The sequence below is a fragment of the Anomaloglossus baeobatrachus genome, chromosome 4, assembly GCF_048569485.1.
Source record: "Anomaloglossus baeobatrachus isolate aAnoBae1 chromosome 4, aAnoBae1.hap1, whole genome shotgun sequence".
In the NCBI taxonomy this organism is placed as follows: Eukaryota; Metazoa; Chordata; class Amphibia; order Anura; family Aromobatidae; genus Anomaloglossus; species Anomaloglossus baeobatrachus.
Genome location: NC_134356.1, coordinates 453,595,827 through 453,613,572, shown reverse-complemented (window position 1 = coordinate 453,613,572; position 17,746 = coordinate 453,595,827). Strand labels below are relative to the sequence as shown.

The window sequence follows — 17,746 nt, the reverse complement described above, 5'->3', positions numbered from 1 at the left end:
TTCCCCTGCGTCCATGCCCTGGCGACTGAGAAAGTCTGCTTCCCAGTTTTCTACGCCCGGGATGTGAACTGCGGATATGGTGGAGGCTGTGGCTTCCAACCACAGCAGAATCCGCCGGACTTCCTGGAAGGCTTGCCGACTGCGTATCCCGCCTTGGTGGTTGATGTATGCCACCGCTGTGGAGTTGTCCGACTGAATTCGGATCTGTTTGCCTTCCAGCCACGGCTGGAACGCCTTTAGGGCAAGATACACTGCCCTTATCTCCAGAACATTGATCCGAAGGGAGGACTCTGTCTGAGTCCAAGTACCCTGAGCCCTGTGGTGGAGAAAGACCGCTCCCCACCCTGACAGGCTCGCGTCCGTCGTGACCACCGCCCAGGATGGGGGCAGGAAGGATTTCCCCTTCGACAGAGAAGTGGGGAGAAGCCACCACTGAAGGGAAGCTTTGGCTGCCCGAGAAAGGGAGACGTTCCTGTCGAGGGACGTCGACTTCCTGTCCCATTTGCGGAGAATGTCCCATTGAAGTGGGCGCAGATGAAACTGTGCAAAAGGAACTGCCTCCATTGCTGCCACCATCTTCCCTAGGAAGTGCATGAGGCGCCTCAGGGGGTGTGACTGACCTTGAAGGAGAGATTGCACCCCTGTCTGTAGTGAACGCTGTTTGTTCAGCGGAAGCTTCACTATCGCTGAGAGAGTATGAAACTCCATGCCAAGATATGTCAGTGATTGGGCCGGTGTCAGATTTGACTTTGGAAAATTGATGATCCACCCGAAACTCTGGAGAGTGTCCAGAGCAATGTTCAGGCTGTGTTGGCATGCCCCTAGAGAGGGTGCCTTGACAAGTAGATCGTCTAAGTAAGGGATCACCGAGTGTCCCTGAGAGTGTAGGATTGCCACCACTGTTGCCATGACCTTGGTGAAGACCCGTGGGGCTGTCGCCAGGCCAAAAGGCAGTGCCACGAACTGAAGGTGTTCGTCCCCTATGGCGAAACGCAGGAAGCGCTGATGCTCTGGTGCAATCGGTACGTGGAGATAAGCATCTTTGATGTCTATTGATGCCAGGAAATCTCCTTGGGACATTGAGGCGATGACGGAGCGGAGCGATTCCATCCGGAACCGCCTGGTTTTCACATGCTTGTTGAGCAGTTTTAGGTCCAGAACGGGACGGAAGGATCCGTCCTTTTTTGGCACCACGAACAAGTTGGAGTAAAAACCGTGACCCCGTTGCTGAAGAGGAACAGGGATCACCACTCCTTCCGCCTTCAGAGTGCACACCGCCTGCCGAAGAGCCTCGGCTCTGTCGGGGGGCGGAGATGTTCTGAAGAATCGAGTCGGAGGACGAGAGCTGAACTCTATCCTGTAACCTTGAGATAGAATGTCTCTCACCCATCGGTCTTTTACTTGTGGCAGCCAGGCGTCGCAAAAGCGGGAGAGCCTGCCACCGACCGAGGATGCGGTTTGAGGAGGCCGAAAGTCATGAGGAGGCCGCTTTGGGAGCGGTTCCTCCGGCGGTCTTTTTAGGACGTGACTTAGACCGCCATGCATCGGAGTTCCTCTGATCTTTCTGAGGCCTTTTGGACGAGGAAAATTGAAACCTGCCCGCGGTCCGAAAGGACCGAAACCTCGATTGTACCTTCCGTGGTTGAGGTCTGTTTGGTTTGGACTGGGGTAAGGATGAATCCTTTCCCTTGGATTGTTTAATGATTTCATCCAATCGCTCACCAAACAAGCGGTCGCCAGACAATGGCAAACCGGTTAAAAACTTTTTGGAAGCAGAGTCTGCCTTCCATTCACGTAGCCACATGGCCCTGCGGAGTACCACCGAATTGGCGGATGCCACCGCCGTACGGCTCGCCGAGTTCAGGATAGCATTAATGGCGTAGGACGCAAACGCCGACGCCTGAGTGGTTAAGGACACCACTTGCGGGGCAGATGTACGTGTTAGTGCATTAATCTGCGCCTGACAAGCTGAGATAGCTTGGAGTGCCCATACGGCTGCGAATGCTGGAGCAAAAGACGCGCCGATAGCTTCATAGATGGATTTCAACCATAGTTCCATCTGTCTGTCAGTGGCATCTTTGAGTGTAGCCCCATCTTCCACTGCAACTATGGATCTAGCCGCCAGTCTGGAGATTGGAGGATCCACCTTAGGACACTGAGTCCAGCCCTTGACAACCTCGGGGGGGAAGGGATAACGTGTGTCTTTAAGGCGCTTGGAAAAACGCTTGTCTGGACAGTCTCGATTTTTCTGGATTGCCTCTCTGAAGTCAGAGTGATCCAGAAACATATTTAATGTACGCTTGGGAAACCTGAAACGGAATTTCTCCTGAGAAGCAGACTCCTCAATTGGAGGAGCTGGGGGAGAAATATCCAACACCTGATTGATGGTCGCTATAAGATCATTCACTACTGCGTCACCTTCAGGTGTATCTAGGTTGAGAGCGGCTTCAGGATCAGAATCCTGATCTGATACCTCCGCTTCATCCTCCAGAGAGTCCCCCTGCTGGGACCCTGAACAGTGTGATGAAGTGGAGGGAATTTCCCAGCGACCCCGCTTGGGCGGCCTGGGACTGCGGTCCGTGTCAGAGACCTCACCCTGGGACCTATGGGTTACCCCAGGGGCACTTTGCTGTTCCAATTGAGGGGGACCAGGGGTCAAGGATTGGACAGTGCCCGGGGCCTGGATCACCGGTCTGAACTGCAATGCTTCAAGTATTTTAGCAGACCATTTGTCCATATTCTCAGACAGTTTGTCAGCAAAGGCTGCAAACTCCGTCCCTGTCACCTGGACAGTGGTAGCAGGTGGTTCCACCTGGGCCACCAGTCGCAGAGGCTCCGGCTGAGTAAGTGCCACAGGGGCCGAGCATTGCACACAATGAGGGTCAGTGGAACCTGCCGGTAGTACAGCTTTACATGAGGTACAGGTTGCAAAGTACTCCTGTGCTTTGGCACCCTTGCCTTTTGCGGATGACATGTTGTCTCCTCTGAGAACAACAGGAGGGTATATAGCCAAAAATCAATAGAGCGACCGCACAGTGCAAATGTATACATACATATATATATATATATATATATATATATATATATATATATATATATATATATATATATATATACACTTCGGTACTCAGTGGGGCCAGCACCACAGGTGCTGCTTACCGACCGCTCAGAGCGGTTGTGTGATCACCAGATTCCCTGCCTGGGTCTCCCTGTGTTGTCTCTCCTCTCCAGCGTCTGAATCGCTGACAGGAATGGCTGCCGGCGTTCTGTGGGGAGGAGGGGACCGTGGGCGTGCCCAAGAAAAGTGCGGGAATCTAGTGCCCCAGTGTACTGAGTGAGGAGGGAGGAGGATACTAATGTATGCTCCAGCCCTCAGCGCTGACGATCTGTGCAGCGTCCCGCCCTTCCCCTGACTGGCAGGCCTGTGGGCGGGAATATACGACACTAGGCCGCAGAAGCCGGGGACTAAAGTTATAAGCACGGCCGGCAATAAGCGCGGCCGCGCGGTAGTCCCCGGCGCACTAACACACCCAGCAGTGCTGCAATGTGTATGGCACAAGCGCTCCATGCGCGGTAGTCCCCGGCGCACTAACACACCCATCAGTGCTGTAATGTGTATGGCACCAGCGCTCCATGCGCGGTCCCCACGGGGACACAGAGTACCTCATAGTAGCAGGGCCTTGTCCCTGACGATACCCAGAGGCTGCGGAGGGAGCACGGTCCCAGTGCCTGGAGACCGATCCGGTTCCCACTTCACCCAGAGCCCATTAAGGGATGGGGAAGGAAAACCGCATGTGGCTCCTGCCTGTGTACCCGCAATGGGTACCTCAACCTTAACAACACCGCCGACAAAGTGGGGTGAGAAGGGAGCATGCTGGGGGCCCTGTTATGGGCCCTCTTTTCTTCCATCCAACCTAATCAGCAGCTGCTGCTGACTAAGTTGTGGAGCTTATGCGTGGATGTCTGCCTCCTTCGCACAAAGCATAAAAACTGAGGAGCCCGTGAGCATGGGGGGTGTATAGGCAGAAGGGGAGGGGCGTTACACTTTTAGTGTAATACTTTGTGTGGCCTCCGGAGGCATAGCTATACACCCAATTGTCTGGGTCTCCCAATGGAGCGACAAAGAAATGCAGTCTTCAAAGCTAACACAGCCATTAAAAAGCCCTCCCATTATTTCTTATACTAAATCTGTGTATGCGTGTATGTAGTGTACTCTCATCGTGTGAATATACTAACCGCAGTCTCCTGAATCCAGCGCTGTTCTGCTCCTCTTCTCAGTTACGTCACTGTTCTTTAAACTCTCCAGGTGACACATTGCTCCTCATGACCAAGGAAGTGGCTTTTACAATGTAAGTCTACAGTCCGTCAAAACAAGGTTCAAAAGCCTTACATTGTAAGGCCCCTTTCACAGATCCGGCATTTTGCCGGATCCGGCACACTCAAGTACAGTGTTATACTGTACAATGGCATCGCGGCAAGCTCCAATCACATGATAGCATGTGACCAGAGGGTGCCACGATGCCATTGTACTGTATTACACTGTACTGGAGTGTGCCGGATCCAGCAAAAGTCGCATGTGTCAAACGGGCCTAAAAAGAGATAATTCGTGAGCTCCGTTCACATATTTTTTTCCTAAGCTCAACTATACACTGGGAAATATGTTAAAGCTTTATGCTGAACCTATAGCCTTGATCATATGCAATATTTGTAGGCAGAATTCATTTTGATGGTAGGTTCACCAAAGCATACTTTTGGTCCTAGTGGTGTCAATGGAAAAAAGGACAGCCCAGGGATCAATACTATTCAATTGGGCTATTAAGATAAATGGGGATTTTTTTTTTCTTTTCTCTGACCGATTCTGTAGATATAAAATTAATAAAAAAATTAAAATAAAATTGAAACATGCACTAGTTTCTTCCCTGTCTCCGGTCATACTCGCCCATTTTAGTCTATGGGTGTGCAGTAAAGAAGAAAAAAAAAATGGATTTCATGCAGGCAATCAGCTTGGCATCTATGTTACAAATCCATTGCAATTCTTTAACATATGAAACTGTAAATGGTCTTTCAAATTTTTAAATATTTATTTAGAAAAAAAAAGCACGCTAATGAAAGGGGAGCATGAACATGCAGAAAGTCGATCAAAAACATTTGCAAATTTATATACAAAACATGGGTGGGAAAAAACAATCAGATGAAAAACATGTGAAAATAGCTTTACATTGATGTTTGAGTGTATAATTTAGGTAGAAAACACTTGTAAGCTTTGTACCATTTTTCTTACAGCAAAAAAACAAACAAACCCTTTCTGGGCACAATGAATCCTCTAATTTGAGGTCATTTCTTTAACCTACTACTACTTGTAAGCCTATTTACTTAGTTAATTGTAGATCTCTCATTGTCTTGCCTGTTGTGCCCTGCTTTGCCGCTGGTTATTATCCTTTTTAGCATATTTGCACATTGCAATCGCCCGAATCCTCTTAGATTTGCTCTGCATAATTATACTATCCATTTACTTTGGATCTCTATATAAATCAATTGATTGGGCTCCCCCTGCTGTTTGTTTATTGCTAGAACGTGCACTTTTGCACTTTATAACTCCATAGGCTGCAATTCAGGCTAAATATATAAAGAACTTTCCTTGGATGTTTACAAGCACTGTCTCACTTTATATTTATTAGTCCTTGGATATCATTCTGATCTACTATTATAGTGTGCAATATTCTCTGTCCTCCCAATACCTGTTGGCATTCTGTATGTTATATGTCCATGTTAATAAAATTTGCTAATAAATTGATTGATTGATTGATTTTGGCCGTATACTATGGTTCTTGTTGTTTATATCACACTAGTTTTTGGCCGTTATGTATATTAAAAGGTACAGTGTGGTTCCTGCTCAGAAAAGTTGTATTTCAGACGCCATGCTTTATCATTATCACATGCCCCTACCTGGGAAATTCTCACAGAGGACTTCTACCGGAGTGTTACGTTTTGTGTCTCCAATCTTCTGGTAGCGCTCCTTAAGCGTATCCGCCTGCATATAGTAAAACAATGCAAAAAAGTATTACACACAAATAAAAGAAAAGCTCAGATGCATAGGCAACACACACACACACACACACACACACACACAGTTTTTGCTTCTTAATCTGGAAGAAGACCACCAGTATGGAGAGGATGCAAGTGCCTGGCTGCAGGGATTTATCACTTTATTAGGCTGTGTGCAGTAGTTTCAATACATTATCACTGCAGGACTGCATTCCAAGTGCAAAGCAGTCCAGCTAATCTGTGTAAAGCTGGGTTTACACACTGCAACATCTCAAACGACATCGCTGTAACGTCACCGGTTTTGTGACGCAATAGCGATGTTGTTTGCGATGTTGCAGTGTGTGAAACTTATCAGCGACCCGGCCCCTGCTGTGAAGTTGTAATCGTTACAAATCGTTCAGGACCATTCCTAGGTCCTTTGTTTCCCGCTGTGCAGCATGAAGTTTCAGTGTGTGAAGACTTTGCAGAGACTTTGTTAGCAACTTCCCTTTCAAAAGGCTGCTTATCAACGTCCCCAACAACCAGCTAGGTCGCTCTGCAGGTCCGGATCGCTGTTGAGTTGTTGGCCAGGTTTGCCTGTTTGACAGCTCACCAGCGACTTAGCAGAGACTTAGGGAGGTCGCTGTTACGTCACAAAACCGGTGACGTTACAGCGATGTCCTTTGCGATGTTGCAGTGTGTAAACCCAGCTTAACTCTGCCCCCACCACGGATTAGCATCTTGCTGACAATGCACAGTGTACACCGGAAGCTGCCAATCAGGGGTGTGGGTGGGGTTATACACAGGCCAGAAGTCTAGCTCTGCTACATCTACATCACACAAAACAGTGATTTTATGAGAACTGCACCAAGTTGTCCAGTAAGTGACACAGGACTGGAATCAGGCTTTCTTACCCTATATTATGCTGCTCTCAGATTATAAAAACAAAAACCTGCTAAAAGATTACCTTTAAAAAAAATAAAATACAATTTTTAAATATGATGTCAGGTAGTCTAATAAGACACATTAAAGGGAACCTGTCAGCACACATTTACATAAGTAGGCGCTTGTCCTCCAAATAAATTTTTTTGTGGAGATACAATGTGCCAGCCATGAGATTCCTGGTGTAAAAGCTACATACAAGTGCTGTTTCTTTCAATTGCATTGACACAGCACCCCCCAAGAGCACCCCCAGCAGAATTTACAAATGGCTTTTAGGACAGATTTTAAAACGAGCAACATAATGAATCTAAAAAAAAAAAAATGTATATTTTTTTTTAATTGTAGAAGTACCTATACAGTCCTAGCACTATTTCCCTATGTAAAGAACAGGTCAAGAAGTTTCCTGTAAAAAACTGCTGAGTACAAATATATAATAGGATCTATATTATTATTTATTAAAAAAAAATCCTAAAATTAAAATAAATAAAAATACAACAAAAATATTCATCAGATGACTGCAGGGCCACTTTATTTTAGGCTGTGACTCTACATTTCTAAGAACACGGGGAACAATTCCGGTCTCCTTTGACTACATGAATAGACTCTGGAGTGTTGCCATAAGCTGACATTTAAACATGTAGAACCTGCCACATTCATAATGTTATCATGCTATAGCACCTGTCAAGTGAAAATACGTTAGAGGTCACTGAGGACTGAAGAATGCCGAGAGTTGTTTCTAGATTCTCAATAATCAATCACAGATAAATTAAAGGGAATCTGTTCCTATTTAATGCGGTCTCCAGATTGGGAAGCATCATTCTGGTGGCAGAGACCCTGAATTCAGCACTTGGTCCCTTCTGCTGAAGTTCTGAAAAACTTATGTATTTTGTGCATCTCAGCTAGTCCTCTCCTTAATGTGGCTGGGTGAGTGCAACAATGATTGACAGTTTTCTTCCTACACTCTGAAGGCATAAAACTGCCCAGGAGTGGTTGGTGGAAGGTGAGATAGCTGAAATTCATGAAGAACGAACACTACATAGTAACAGCTCATCAATGAGAGAACTAGCAAAGCCGCAACAGATAAAACGTTTTATCAAAATTACAGAAAGAAGCCTATTAAGTGACCCAGCACTAGAACCAGGGTTCCTGTCCATATATTATAGTGGCCTCAAATGGGATAGGATAAACCTGGTGACGGATTCTCTTTATTAAAAAAAACAAAACAAAAAAAACAACAAAAAACCCCATGAACTTTCTAGCAAAAGAAATGACAATTATGAGGTGTGACAATATCTGACCACAAAGCTGTCTTGTCCATAAAATCCCATTTACCTGCACATAGAGTATATAGCAAATAGATTAGTGTTAAAATCATGCTTGCCTGTCGTACTGGAGCAGCTACAGGTAGAAAATTAACTTGCTTCCTCCCAGTAGCTGCTTGCTAAAAATCATCAAGGGGGGGCAGAGAACGATTACATCACACACACACACACACACACACACACACACACACACACTATTCATTCACTCCCGGACACATGGGATTAGAGTTCATGGATGTGACAGGTTCCCTATAAAAGGGTACTTGACATTAAGAAGAAATCTGCCAGCCACAAAAAAAAAAAAAAAAATAATAAATAAAAAATGGAGGCAACCACCAGACAAATATCAAGGCCAAAACATTACACGGGTGGAAACCATTGTGTAATGTATAATTTCTCTACATGGCCCTGGATGCAACTACTGGTCGGTCGGACGGACACATACATACATATATACACACACATTATATGTATGGTATATATATTTTTTTTTAACTTTATTATGTCAGCCTTGTGAGTTTATGCATAACCTTTTCTCTGTGTATGGAAACAGAAACCCAATATGTAACAGATTTGTAGGCAATTTATTGTAGTAAATACGTCACCTAATTCGATAAGATTTGTGCACTTTTCCTCAGAGTATGTTCACATGGGTAAAATACGCAGTAGATTTTCCAGATCACCATTGTGAGGAGACTTTATTAAATTTCATCCTCTGCAGATCTGAAGCCTGCAGTCGGTCTATATCTGACCACAGTAAGGCTATGTGCCCACGGGGAAAGTGTCCTGCGGATATATTCACAGGACATTCCATAGGAGCTCCCAGAAATCCGCAGCACAACTTTGTTTACATGCTGCGGATGTATTGCGGAATGTCCTGCAGATATGCTGTGGTGTCCTGTATTGAGGATACAGTACCATGGCTTCGGCACTGCATTCTCCATGCAGAACAAGGGTGGAGTGATGGGGGAGTTCATACTTGCCTCCATCACGCAGCACTTCACTTTCCGGCTGTCAGTCTGCACTGTGCAGGAGAAGGTGGGCGGGCCTGAACTAGCTCTGGCTGTCACATGACCAGAGTTTGTGCAGGCCCCTCCCACCTCCTCCTTCCTGCTCTTGGCTCCACTGTGCTCCTCTGCAGTGGAGGAAGTGACTCCGGTGTCTTCTATCAAGGAAGGTAAGTATGGGACCTTGCGGAGAAATCCGCAGGAATAATTCACATGCTGCAGATTTTTCTGCAGGGAAATCCGCATTATTTTTTGCTGCGGAAAAAAACGCAGCATGAGCACAGAAGTTCCAAAATGCCATAGAAATAGCTGGGGACTCGCTGTACTGCAGATTTTTGAAAAATCCGCAGAATTTCCGCAAAACAAATTACGGCAAGTTCCGCAAATTTGGGCACATAGCCTAATTCTGCAGCAAAACTCACGCAACTGCAGAATTTCTATTTAGCAAGTATCTACACTGGATGTATCTGCTGTGGATTTTTTTAAACAATTTCTCAAAAGCATTTAATAAAATATAGGGGCTTCAAAAAGATCTTACCTTGAGGCCTTGCCATGGAAGGCTTCCTCGTAAAAAATACATAAACATATGTCCCAATGCCTCCAGGTCATCTCTTCGACTTTGCTCTAAGTAAATAAAAGAAAATGAAGTTCGCAAGAGAAAAAAAAAATATCAACGTTAACGGCAATGTACATAAAATATAAAGCCGGGCTACTAGATCGTATTCATAAACTATTCAACATCTTATCAGAACATCTAGGCCGTCCTCCTGTTTTAGTACACAAGATCAATAACCATAAAAAAGCCATAAGTTACGGTCTTAAGTTACACAGATGATGGGATTTCTACAAAGCAGATATACACTTCCTTCCTACTGACCAGTATGTGGAGAGTGCAATCTATCCTGCCAGTGGACTGGGCTGGGTGATTACATGACCCGGTAGGACGGTTCTGTAGGCTCTAGCTTTTAATGCATTTATGAATATATGGCCGATATATGCAAGAGAAGCCCACTTTACAGAGGAATCCATGTAAATGCAAATGTTTCCATTGAGGTGGTGAAGGAGTGGAGGTGAGAATAAAGCAAAGCGCTGGAATAGCATTGATATAATAACATTTTACACGGGAGTTGCCATAGAAATCCTGCTTTTATGCAATGTTCCTCTACAGAGACTGTCAAACAGCTAGCAACAGAGAATAATAAGAGGTTTAACAATGCAATCTCTATAGCCAACAGCCAATCAAAGCCTCACACTGTAATCAATGGCAATCACATGCTTATTAACAGCTGTCATAGGACTTCAAAGAGAAACAAGAAAGCACGTGACTGCCGCTACTCCGACTCCGAGCACCTATATGGGACAGTGTGTATGTCAGGAACCCGTCTCCCTGACCAAGCATACTCACCAGGAACCGGGCAGCTGAGATACAGGGCGCTGTCCTCGCAGCAGAGAGCTCCTTTACTTTTCTCAGTGACAGGTAAAGGATCATTACCAGCAGTTTCGTTAATATTTGTGTCTGAGTAATCAATTTTTTTAAAATTTCCCCAAAAGGCTGGCCACTAATTTAACACTAGTGGCCTATTCATAGGATAGGCCACCAATGTCTGATTAGCCGGGCCCCGACACCCAGCACCCCTACTGATGAGCTGTTCTCTGTGCCAGTAGCTGGTGATGCCCTGTTCTGGAGCTGCCCAGTCAACTGACAGCGGCCGAGTACTGCACATCCGCCTCCTATTATTCATAAAGTTTTTATTGAAATTTAACAGGCATTATAACCAAACAATAACAAGGCAGGTAGACATGAATAATATACAGGATGCTTATATGATCCACAGTAGACATAAACATGTCTTGATCAGCCTTAATCCGCCTAATATTGACTTGAATGGGAGGTAGATGTGCAGTACCCGGCTGCAATCACTATCAAAAGACAGGGCAGACCCGAAACGGAGCATTTCCAGCTGCCGCCACTGGCACCGAGATCCACTGACCGGTGAGGGTGTCAGACCCCGGCCGATCAGACATTGATGACCTATCCTAAGGCTAGGCCATCAAACTAAAAGTAGTGGCCAACCTCTTTAATGATGTATTTTTACATAGAATGACAAAAACAATAAATCTAAGGAGAACACTATTCAGGACTTGGAGACCATAATCCAGACTAACATAAATGCTGCGTTGTTCTGTGAAAAATCTGCTGTTTAACAGTTCAGTCAAAGTTAATGTTATTTTGTGAGAATACATTCAAAAGAAGCTGCTGGACAGTTTTTTCCCTTAAAAACGTTTATGGAAAAATCCGAAAAGAAAAAAAAAAAAGGCATGTGAAATTCATGTGTCTTGTGCTGAATCATGAAGATTGTAAAGTAAACGTTGAGTTAAAACGCTGCATAAAAAACAATCCGAATGTAAAAAAAAATAAAATAAAAATTAAAAAAAAAAACTGGGCAGATTGCTATTGTGTTTGGTTTAGTGGGAAAAAAATTGTTTAGCCCACTTAGGAATATGCCCCAACAGTTAAAAGCAGATTGGATGTGGTTTTAAGAAAACGTATGCACAATGTGAGTTTAAAGACATAAATTGTGTTCTTCTCCATAGACTTCTATGGAGAACCAGAAAAAAAAATACATGTAAAGCTGAATATACCGTTTATCCACAAATAAAATTCATTAAAAATTGCGGTGTTAAATCCGCACCAAAAAAAGTTTTTTTTAAAAAAAGGCAGACATTTAAAAATAATGCACTTTGTTCAAGACTTCTGTTGAAAACATGGAAAGTAGAAATTGCAGTTTCCAAAAGTGGGAAAATGGGTTTAAAGAAATCGTATAACTCCTATCACTTCCAGTACTGCTCATCTGATGACCACATAGGTGCCCAATTTATCTATCAGACAGACGACAAAGCAGGGATGTCAATTTTAAAAAGTGGAGTCGATATAAAAGTATGTTGGGAATGTATAACTTTTCATTAGTAAATAACCTTTATTTGTTAAGTATAAGATTAGTACAGCATATTGTTCCCATGAAGAGGGCCGATCAGCTCCTTTCCTAGATCGTGAGCTTATGGGCATTAAATAAAAGAGGACGGCACTCCTCACTGGGCAGTGGAACAAGCCCAAAATACACCAAACATTTTGCTTGATCATAAAGCTGATCTGGAAGCTTCCTTCAGGCATCACTTTATCTAGTCGTGGAATAGAAAATGTCCATAACACAGCACTTGTCAAGCTAATAATGTCCAGTGATGAATAATATATGAGGAGAGTGGATGTCCTTGTGTGCAGGGATCATTATTAAATCCAGCAATTGATCTTTCTACTCCAGCAGCACAGCAATATACAGCTTGTTTATACTTCACTGCACCAAAAGGAAAAAAACAACTATCATTATATCCTAATAGTGAAGGAGTCAATGTGAAGATGCTGTATGTCACAAAGCAAGTCACAAACACAAATATAGTATTGTCGGGAACGATTAAGTATAAGTTGGCCACTTTGAGGTTTTTAAACTTAATAGTTCAGCGGGTGGTATCTACTACTGATTAACAGTCTGAGTATAAGTGGGCAGCAGTAAATCACTGAATAGGACCGCCCCCTGGACTACTAACCCCAGACTGAACAGAGGCTTAAATAGAATATAAAAGTTACTCACTCATTTTTACCAAAAGAAAAAAAAAAAAACACAGCTCCTCAGACTCCATCACTTGCCTCTGGCCGTTCACTCAAGTTGACAGGTTGCCCCTTAAATGGCAAAAAACCCCAAACTTGTTTATCCCAAAACTTGAAGATTGATGGTCTAACATTAGGCTAGGCCATTAATGTCTGATCATTGGGATACAAGCCCTGGCAAGTTGATTAAAAGGGTCTATAAAGCACTATGGCCCCTTCACTCTGACCCCTGGGAACAGACACCCACTGAAAACAATGAGGCCCTATCGGGAGATTCAGCCTTCCAATCTACAGTGTAGCTGTAATACACAACAAGGTATCACTTCTGGGTTCCAGTAATATCTGATATAGCAGAATACGGAAAAACTGTTTTAGCTTTCATACTTGCCAGTTTACCTTTTTAAACATGACAAGTGAACGGGTAACCACTGCCCAAAAACTGACAGAGGTCTTCTGGGATTTGATGAGGTTGTCTGGAGCAACTCACTTCTGCATGATAGGAGAGCGATGCCGATTGCGTTACAGGTTTAGAAGAATCGTTCTCCTGTCCCAGCAGGTATGTGGTGAAGTGACGTCTCAACATTCTCCTTCCGATGTGGAAGATGCCAAATACCCCCATCCAAACCCAGAAGACCCCGTGTCTCAGTTTTGGGTAGTGGATGACTGAATGCTTCATCTGTTTAATGCATACCTGTAAGTACACCACCATCTGTGAGGGTCCGGGCAAACACTTTTCCATACTCAAAAACCATGCGGCTAACAGCACACAGTATAGAAAGTTTGTCTCCCACTGGTTTCCAACAGTTACGGTATATTCAGGAAACTTGACTATGGCATTGGAATAAGTTCTAGAACATTATGCATTTTGGTTTGATGAAAATTGGCAGTAACCAGGAAAGATGGCACGGGTTGAATTTGATTTGCGTAATCAAAATGAGGGCAAACACTTAGTAATGCGTTCTCACTCTGGTGTCAGAGAAGACTTGACACATTATGGAGGCGAGTTTGTGCCCACGTACATGCTCCTAGGTAATGACTAAGCATTTTATACAGCATTTTCTTCAGATTTGAGGCAAAAAATGCTTTAAGTCCACACCAGATTTTAGACAGTCACTTCACTGAAAACAGCCGTGCAAATCTGCCACAATTCACACAATAAGGCTACATTCACACTTCTGTGTAAAAAAAAAAAAAAAAAAAAAAAAAAAAAGAGCATTTTTTTACCCCATCTCATCCTTTGTGCCTCCATTAAGTTATCATTTATAAAAACTTCAAGGGAACCAATTACCAGGATATTTGTATATAAGCTAAAGTCAGTGCTATACTAGCACTATCAGGCTGATTCTCTACATACCGTATTTTTCGGACTATAAGACGCACCAGGCCATAAAACGCACCCTGGTTTTAGAGGATGAAAATAGGAAAATAAAATTTTAAGCAAAAAATGTGGTCATGAGACACTGTTATGGGGCGAGGATCTGCTGCTGACACTGATTGTTGGTAATGTCTCCAAATGCTCTACTAAAAAGGTACCCCATCCTGGTAATGATCCTCCTGCCTTGTATATGATCCCCATCCTTGTATATATGTACCCCATCCTGGTATATACACAGGTAGTCCTCGGGTTACAACGGTCTCGAGTTACATCGTTTCGTGGTTACGATGCTTTATACGACGCTCTAGTCCAGTGCTGTACAGAGGAAAACGAGTCTTCTGCACGCCATAACACCCTTCATTATGGCTCCCAAACGTAAGCCAGACTCATCTGATACCGGCCCCAGTATCTCCAGCACCTTCTGCCGCTGCCTCCCAAGCTAAGTGTTGGCAGTACTGTACTGTTATTATGGTACAGTACTGTATGAACGTATGATCCGACTTACATCGAAATTCGGTTTACGACGCCGCGTAAGAACAGATCAACGTCGTAAGTCGAGGACTACCTGTATTTCCATCCTGCTATATACCGCCATCATGGTATAGCCCCCATCCTGCTACATAGCGCCATCCTTGTATATGCCCTTATCCTGCTATATACCCCCATCCATCCTGCTACATACCATCATCCATCCTGCTGTATGACCGGCTACATGTGGCACACAAAAAAACCAACCATTTATACTCACTTTTCCTCGCTCCATGCAGCATCACTCCTCCTGTCTGTGCCGGCAGCAGCGCCGCTGTAGTGTGGAGCAGTCTCTGTTCCCCTACAGCATTGCGATCTCCTCCTGCATTGCCTGTCAGCTGACCTGTGTGGAGACTAGCGGTGCGCACAGGAATGACGTCATCGCTCTGCTCACCTTCTCTACACAGATCAGCTGGCCGGCAGACGGGAGGAGATCGCGATGCTGCAGGGGAACGGTGACGGGTGAGTATATCGATTCACTGCACCCCACGCTGATGATTATGCACGGGGGGGGCAGTGAATGCAGCCACACATGATCACTCCAGGCTGTAGTTGCCAGGGGTGATCACACAGGCCAGCTGCTAATTACGCGCGCACCCTCCTCTCATCATCCCGCCCACCTGTCAGCACCGGCTTCAGCGCTGAGGGATGATGGGCGTGCATATGAAATGAGCGGGCCCACGTGGTCACGGCAGGCTGCTACAGCCTGCTCATGCCCCCCCGATGACCCGCTCCACCACAGCACCCTCATTTCCCACAGCCACATTCATACTATAAGACGCACCCCCCACTTTCCCCCAACATTTGGAGGAAAAAAAGTGTGTCTTATAGTCCGAAAAATACAGTACCTGTAGTGGTCAGCTCGGATGTTTAGGTTTTGAAATCCAAAAAAAGTTTATAAAATTAGCTGCTTGTTGAGTGACAGCAGCTGAGGATCAGATAATATATTCATAGTTATCCCCTCCCTCTGCTAGAATTAGCATAAGTATTATACAAATGATTCATTTTGTCTTAAGCAGGACCTGTGTAAGGTCATACCCATGTGACCAGAAGGGGAGGGGTCTCAGACAACAAAGCTGGAAACTTGGTCACATGGGTATGATCTCACACGTCCTGCAAGAGACAAAGTGAATTGTTTGTATAATACTTATGCTAATTCTAGCAGAGGGAGGGGATAATTCTGAATATATTATCCGCTCCTTTGCTGCTAACACAACAAGCAGCTAATTTTATAAACTTTACTATTTTGGATTTCAAAACCTAAACATTCAAGGTGAGCACTACAGGTATGTATAGAATCAGCGAGATAGTGCCTGTATAGCACTGGTTTCAGCTTATATACAAAAATTCTGGTGACTGGTTTCCTTTAAGCAGGAAAAATGTCTGAACTTTTATTTATCCATTGACACCACGTCTTTTTCCAGGTGGGTAAGCGTCATAACCCGCCTGAAAACGTGCTGAAGGTGAACGTATGCGCAGCAATGTAAAACGACTTGCCTAACATATGTCACCTTTTATTAGCTTCTTTTAACAGCCTTAGGTTTCTTTAGCCACAAAGAGGATGGAAACCGCTCACCATTATACATACCCAAAAAAAAAAAACAAATGCTGGTGTCAAATGTGCCACAAAAAGACCCCAAAAAAAGGCTTAAGTCAAAATACTGTTGCTGTTTTTCTGAAGCATCTTCCACTAGATGTCATGTAATGGAGCAGCTAAAAACTGATGCATCTCTGAAGTATGAAAGATATATCGTGAGTTTCACCTGGTATAGGGATCTCCATAGACTTTAATACAGAGTCTCATCCACAAAATGGATGAGGATAGGATATGCTCCTGGTCTCCGATCAGATACATGGATCAATTTTTAAAACGGATAGAAGTATGGATCTATGAAACTTTATAAGTCCATGTGCTGTCCATTTACAAAAAATAAAATAAATATATATATATATATATATATATATATATATATATATATTAAAAAAATGAACACACGCATGTGTGAATGCAGCCCAATAGGCAGGCTGAAGATCTAAGAAGCCAAAGCTTGTTCTCAAATGCAGCGGAACAATCCGTTCCAAGTACAATGCTCTATTCAGGAGCATTAGACTGAAAACTAAACAAAGAGGGAGCATTATAGTTTGACATTTTCTTGCATAAATGGACATTTAGCAATATCAAAAAGCCCCTATAAAAGTACATGCGCACAAGTGTCTTGGTGTTTTTGCAACTCATCAGTGCAAAGCAGGAGAATTATCTTGACAGTGGACTACGGGGTAAAGTTTCTCATTATGCACAGCACGAAGCAGAGAAATAAAAACAAACCACACAGGTCTGCAAATGGAGTTTCTAGTTTGGCTTCTCATCCTAAATCAAGTGGTAACATCTTTTAGCACCTTACATGTAAGGTGGAAATGCGTTATCACTGTATGGAATGGGATCAGGAGTTAAAGGGGTTGTCCATGACTTAGACCACTACTTCTCATTCCATGTTGGGCAAAATAAAATAAATAGGTTTATACTCGCCTCCCATGCTGATGTTCACATTTCCGGGGCTCCTGTGATATCACGTTAGCCCTGCGCCCAATCATTGCCGGTTTTGACGTCACAACATCACAGGAGCCCCAGGAATGTAAGCACCGGAGGAAGGTATAAACTTATTTTAATGGGGCCAAAGATGTGGAATGAGGTGTTGTCCAAGCCGTGAACAACCCCTTAAGCCCACTCCAAGCAGCGTGGCTACCGAACGTATTAGGCTACATTCCCAGACTGAGTATTGGGTAAATCTATAACCTCAGTATTTGTGAGTCAGGAGTGGATCAGAGGAAAAGTATAATGGAAACACGTCCCCACTTCTGCATTTATCACCCATACCTGGTTTTG

At 44.1% G+C, this 17,746-nt stretch overlaps 1 protein-coding gene across 5 annotated transcripts in view; it reads right to left on the bottom strand.

The window, feature by feature from the left end:
* The window catches only part of LOC142303841 (casein kinase I), a 108,806-nt gene that overhangs the window by 26,702 nt on the left and 64,358 nt on the right, over positions 1–17,746 (bottom strand). For all 5 annotated transcript variants that reach the window (XM_075345626.1, XM_075345625.1, XM_075345627.1 and 2 more), the window contains exons 7-8: positions 9,834–9,919; positions 5,947–6,031 (exon numbers count right to left, since the gene is read on the bottom strand). In XM_075345626.1, the coding sequence (XP_075201741.1) occupies positions 5,947–6,031; positions 9,834–9,919 (171 nt within the window). The remainder of the gene's footprint in view (positions 1–5,946; positions 6,032–9,833; positions 9,920–17,746) is intronic.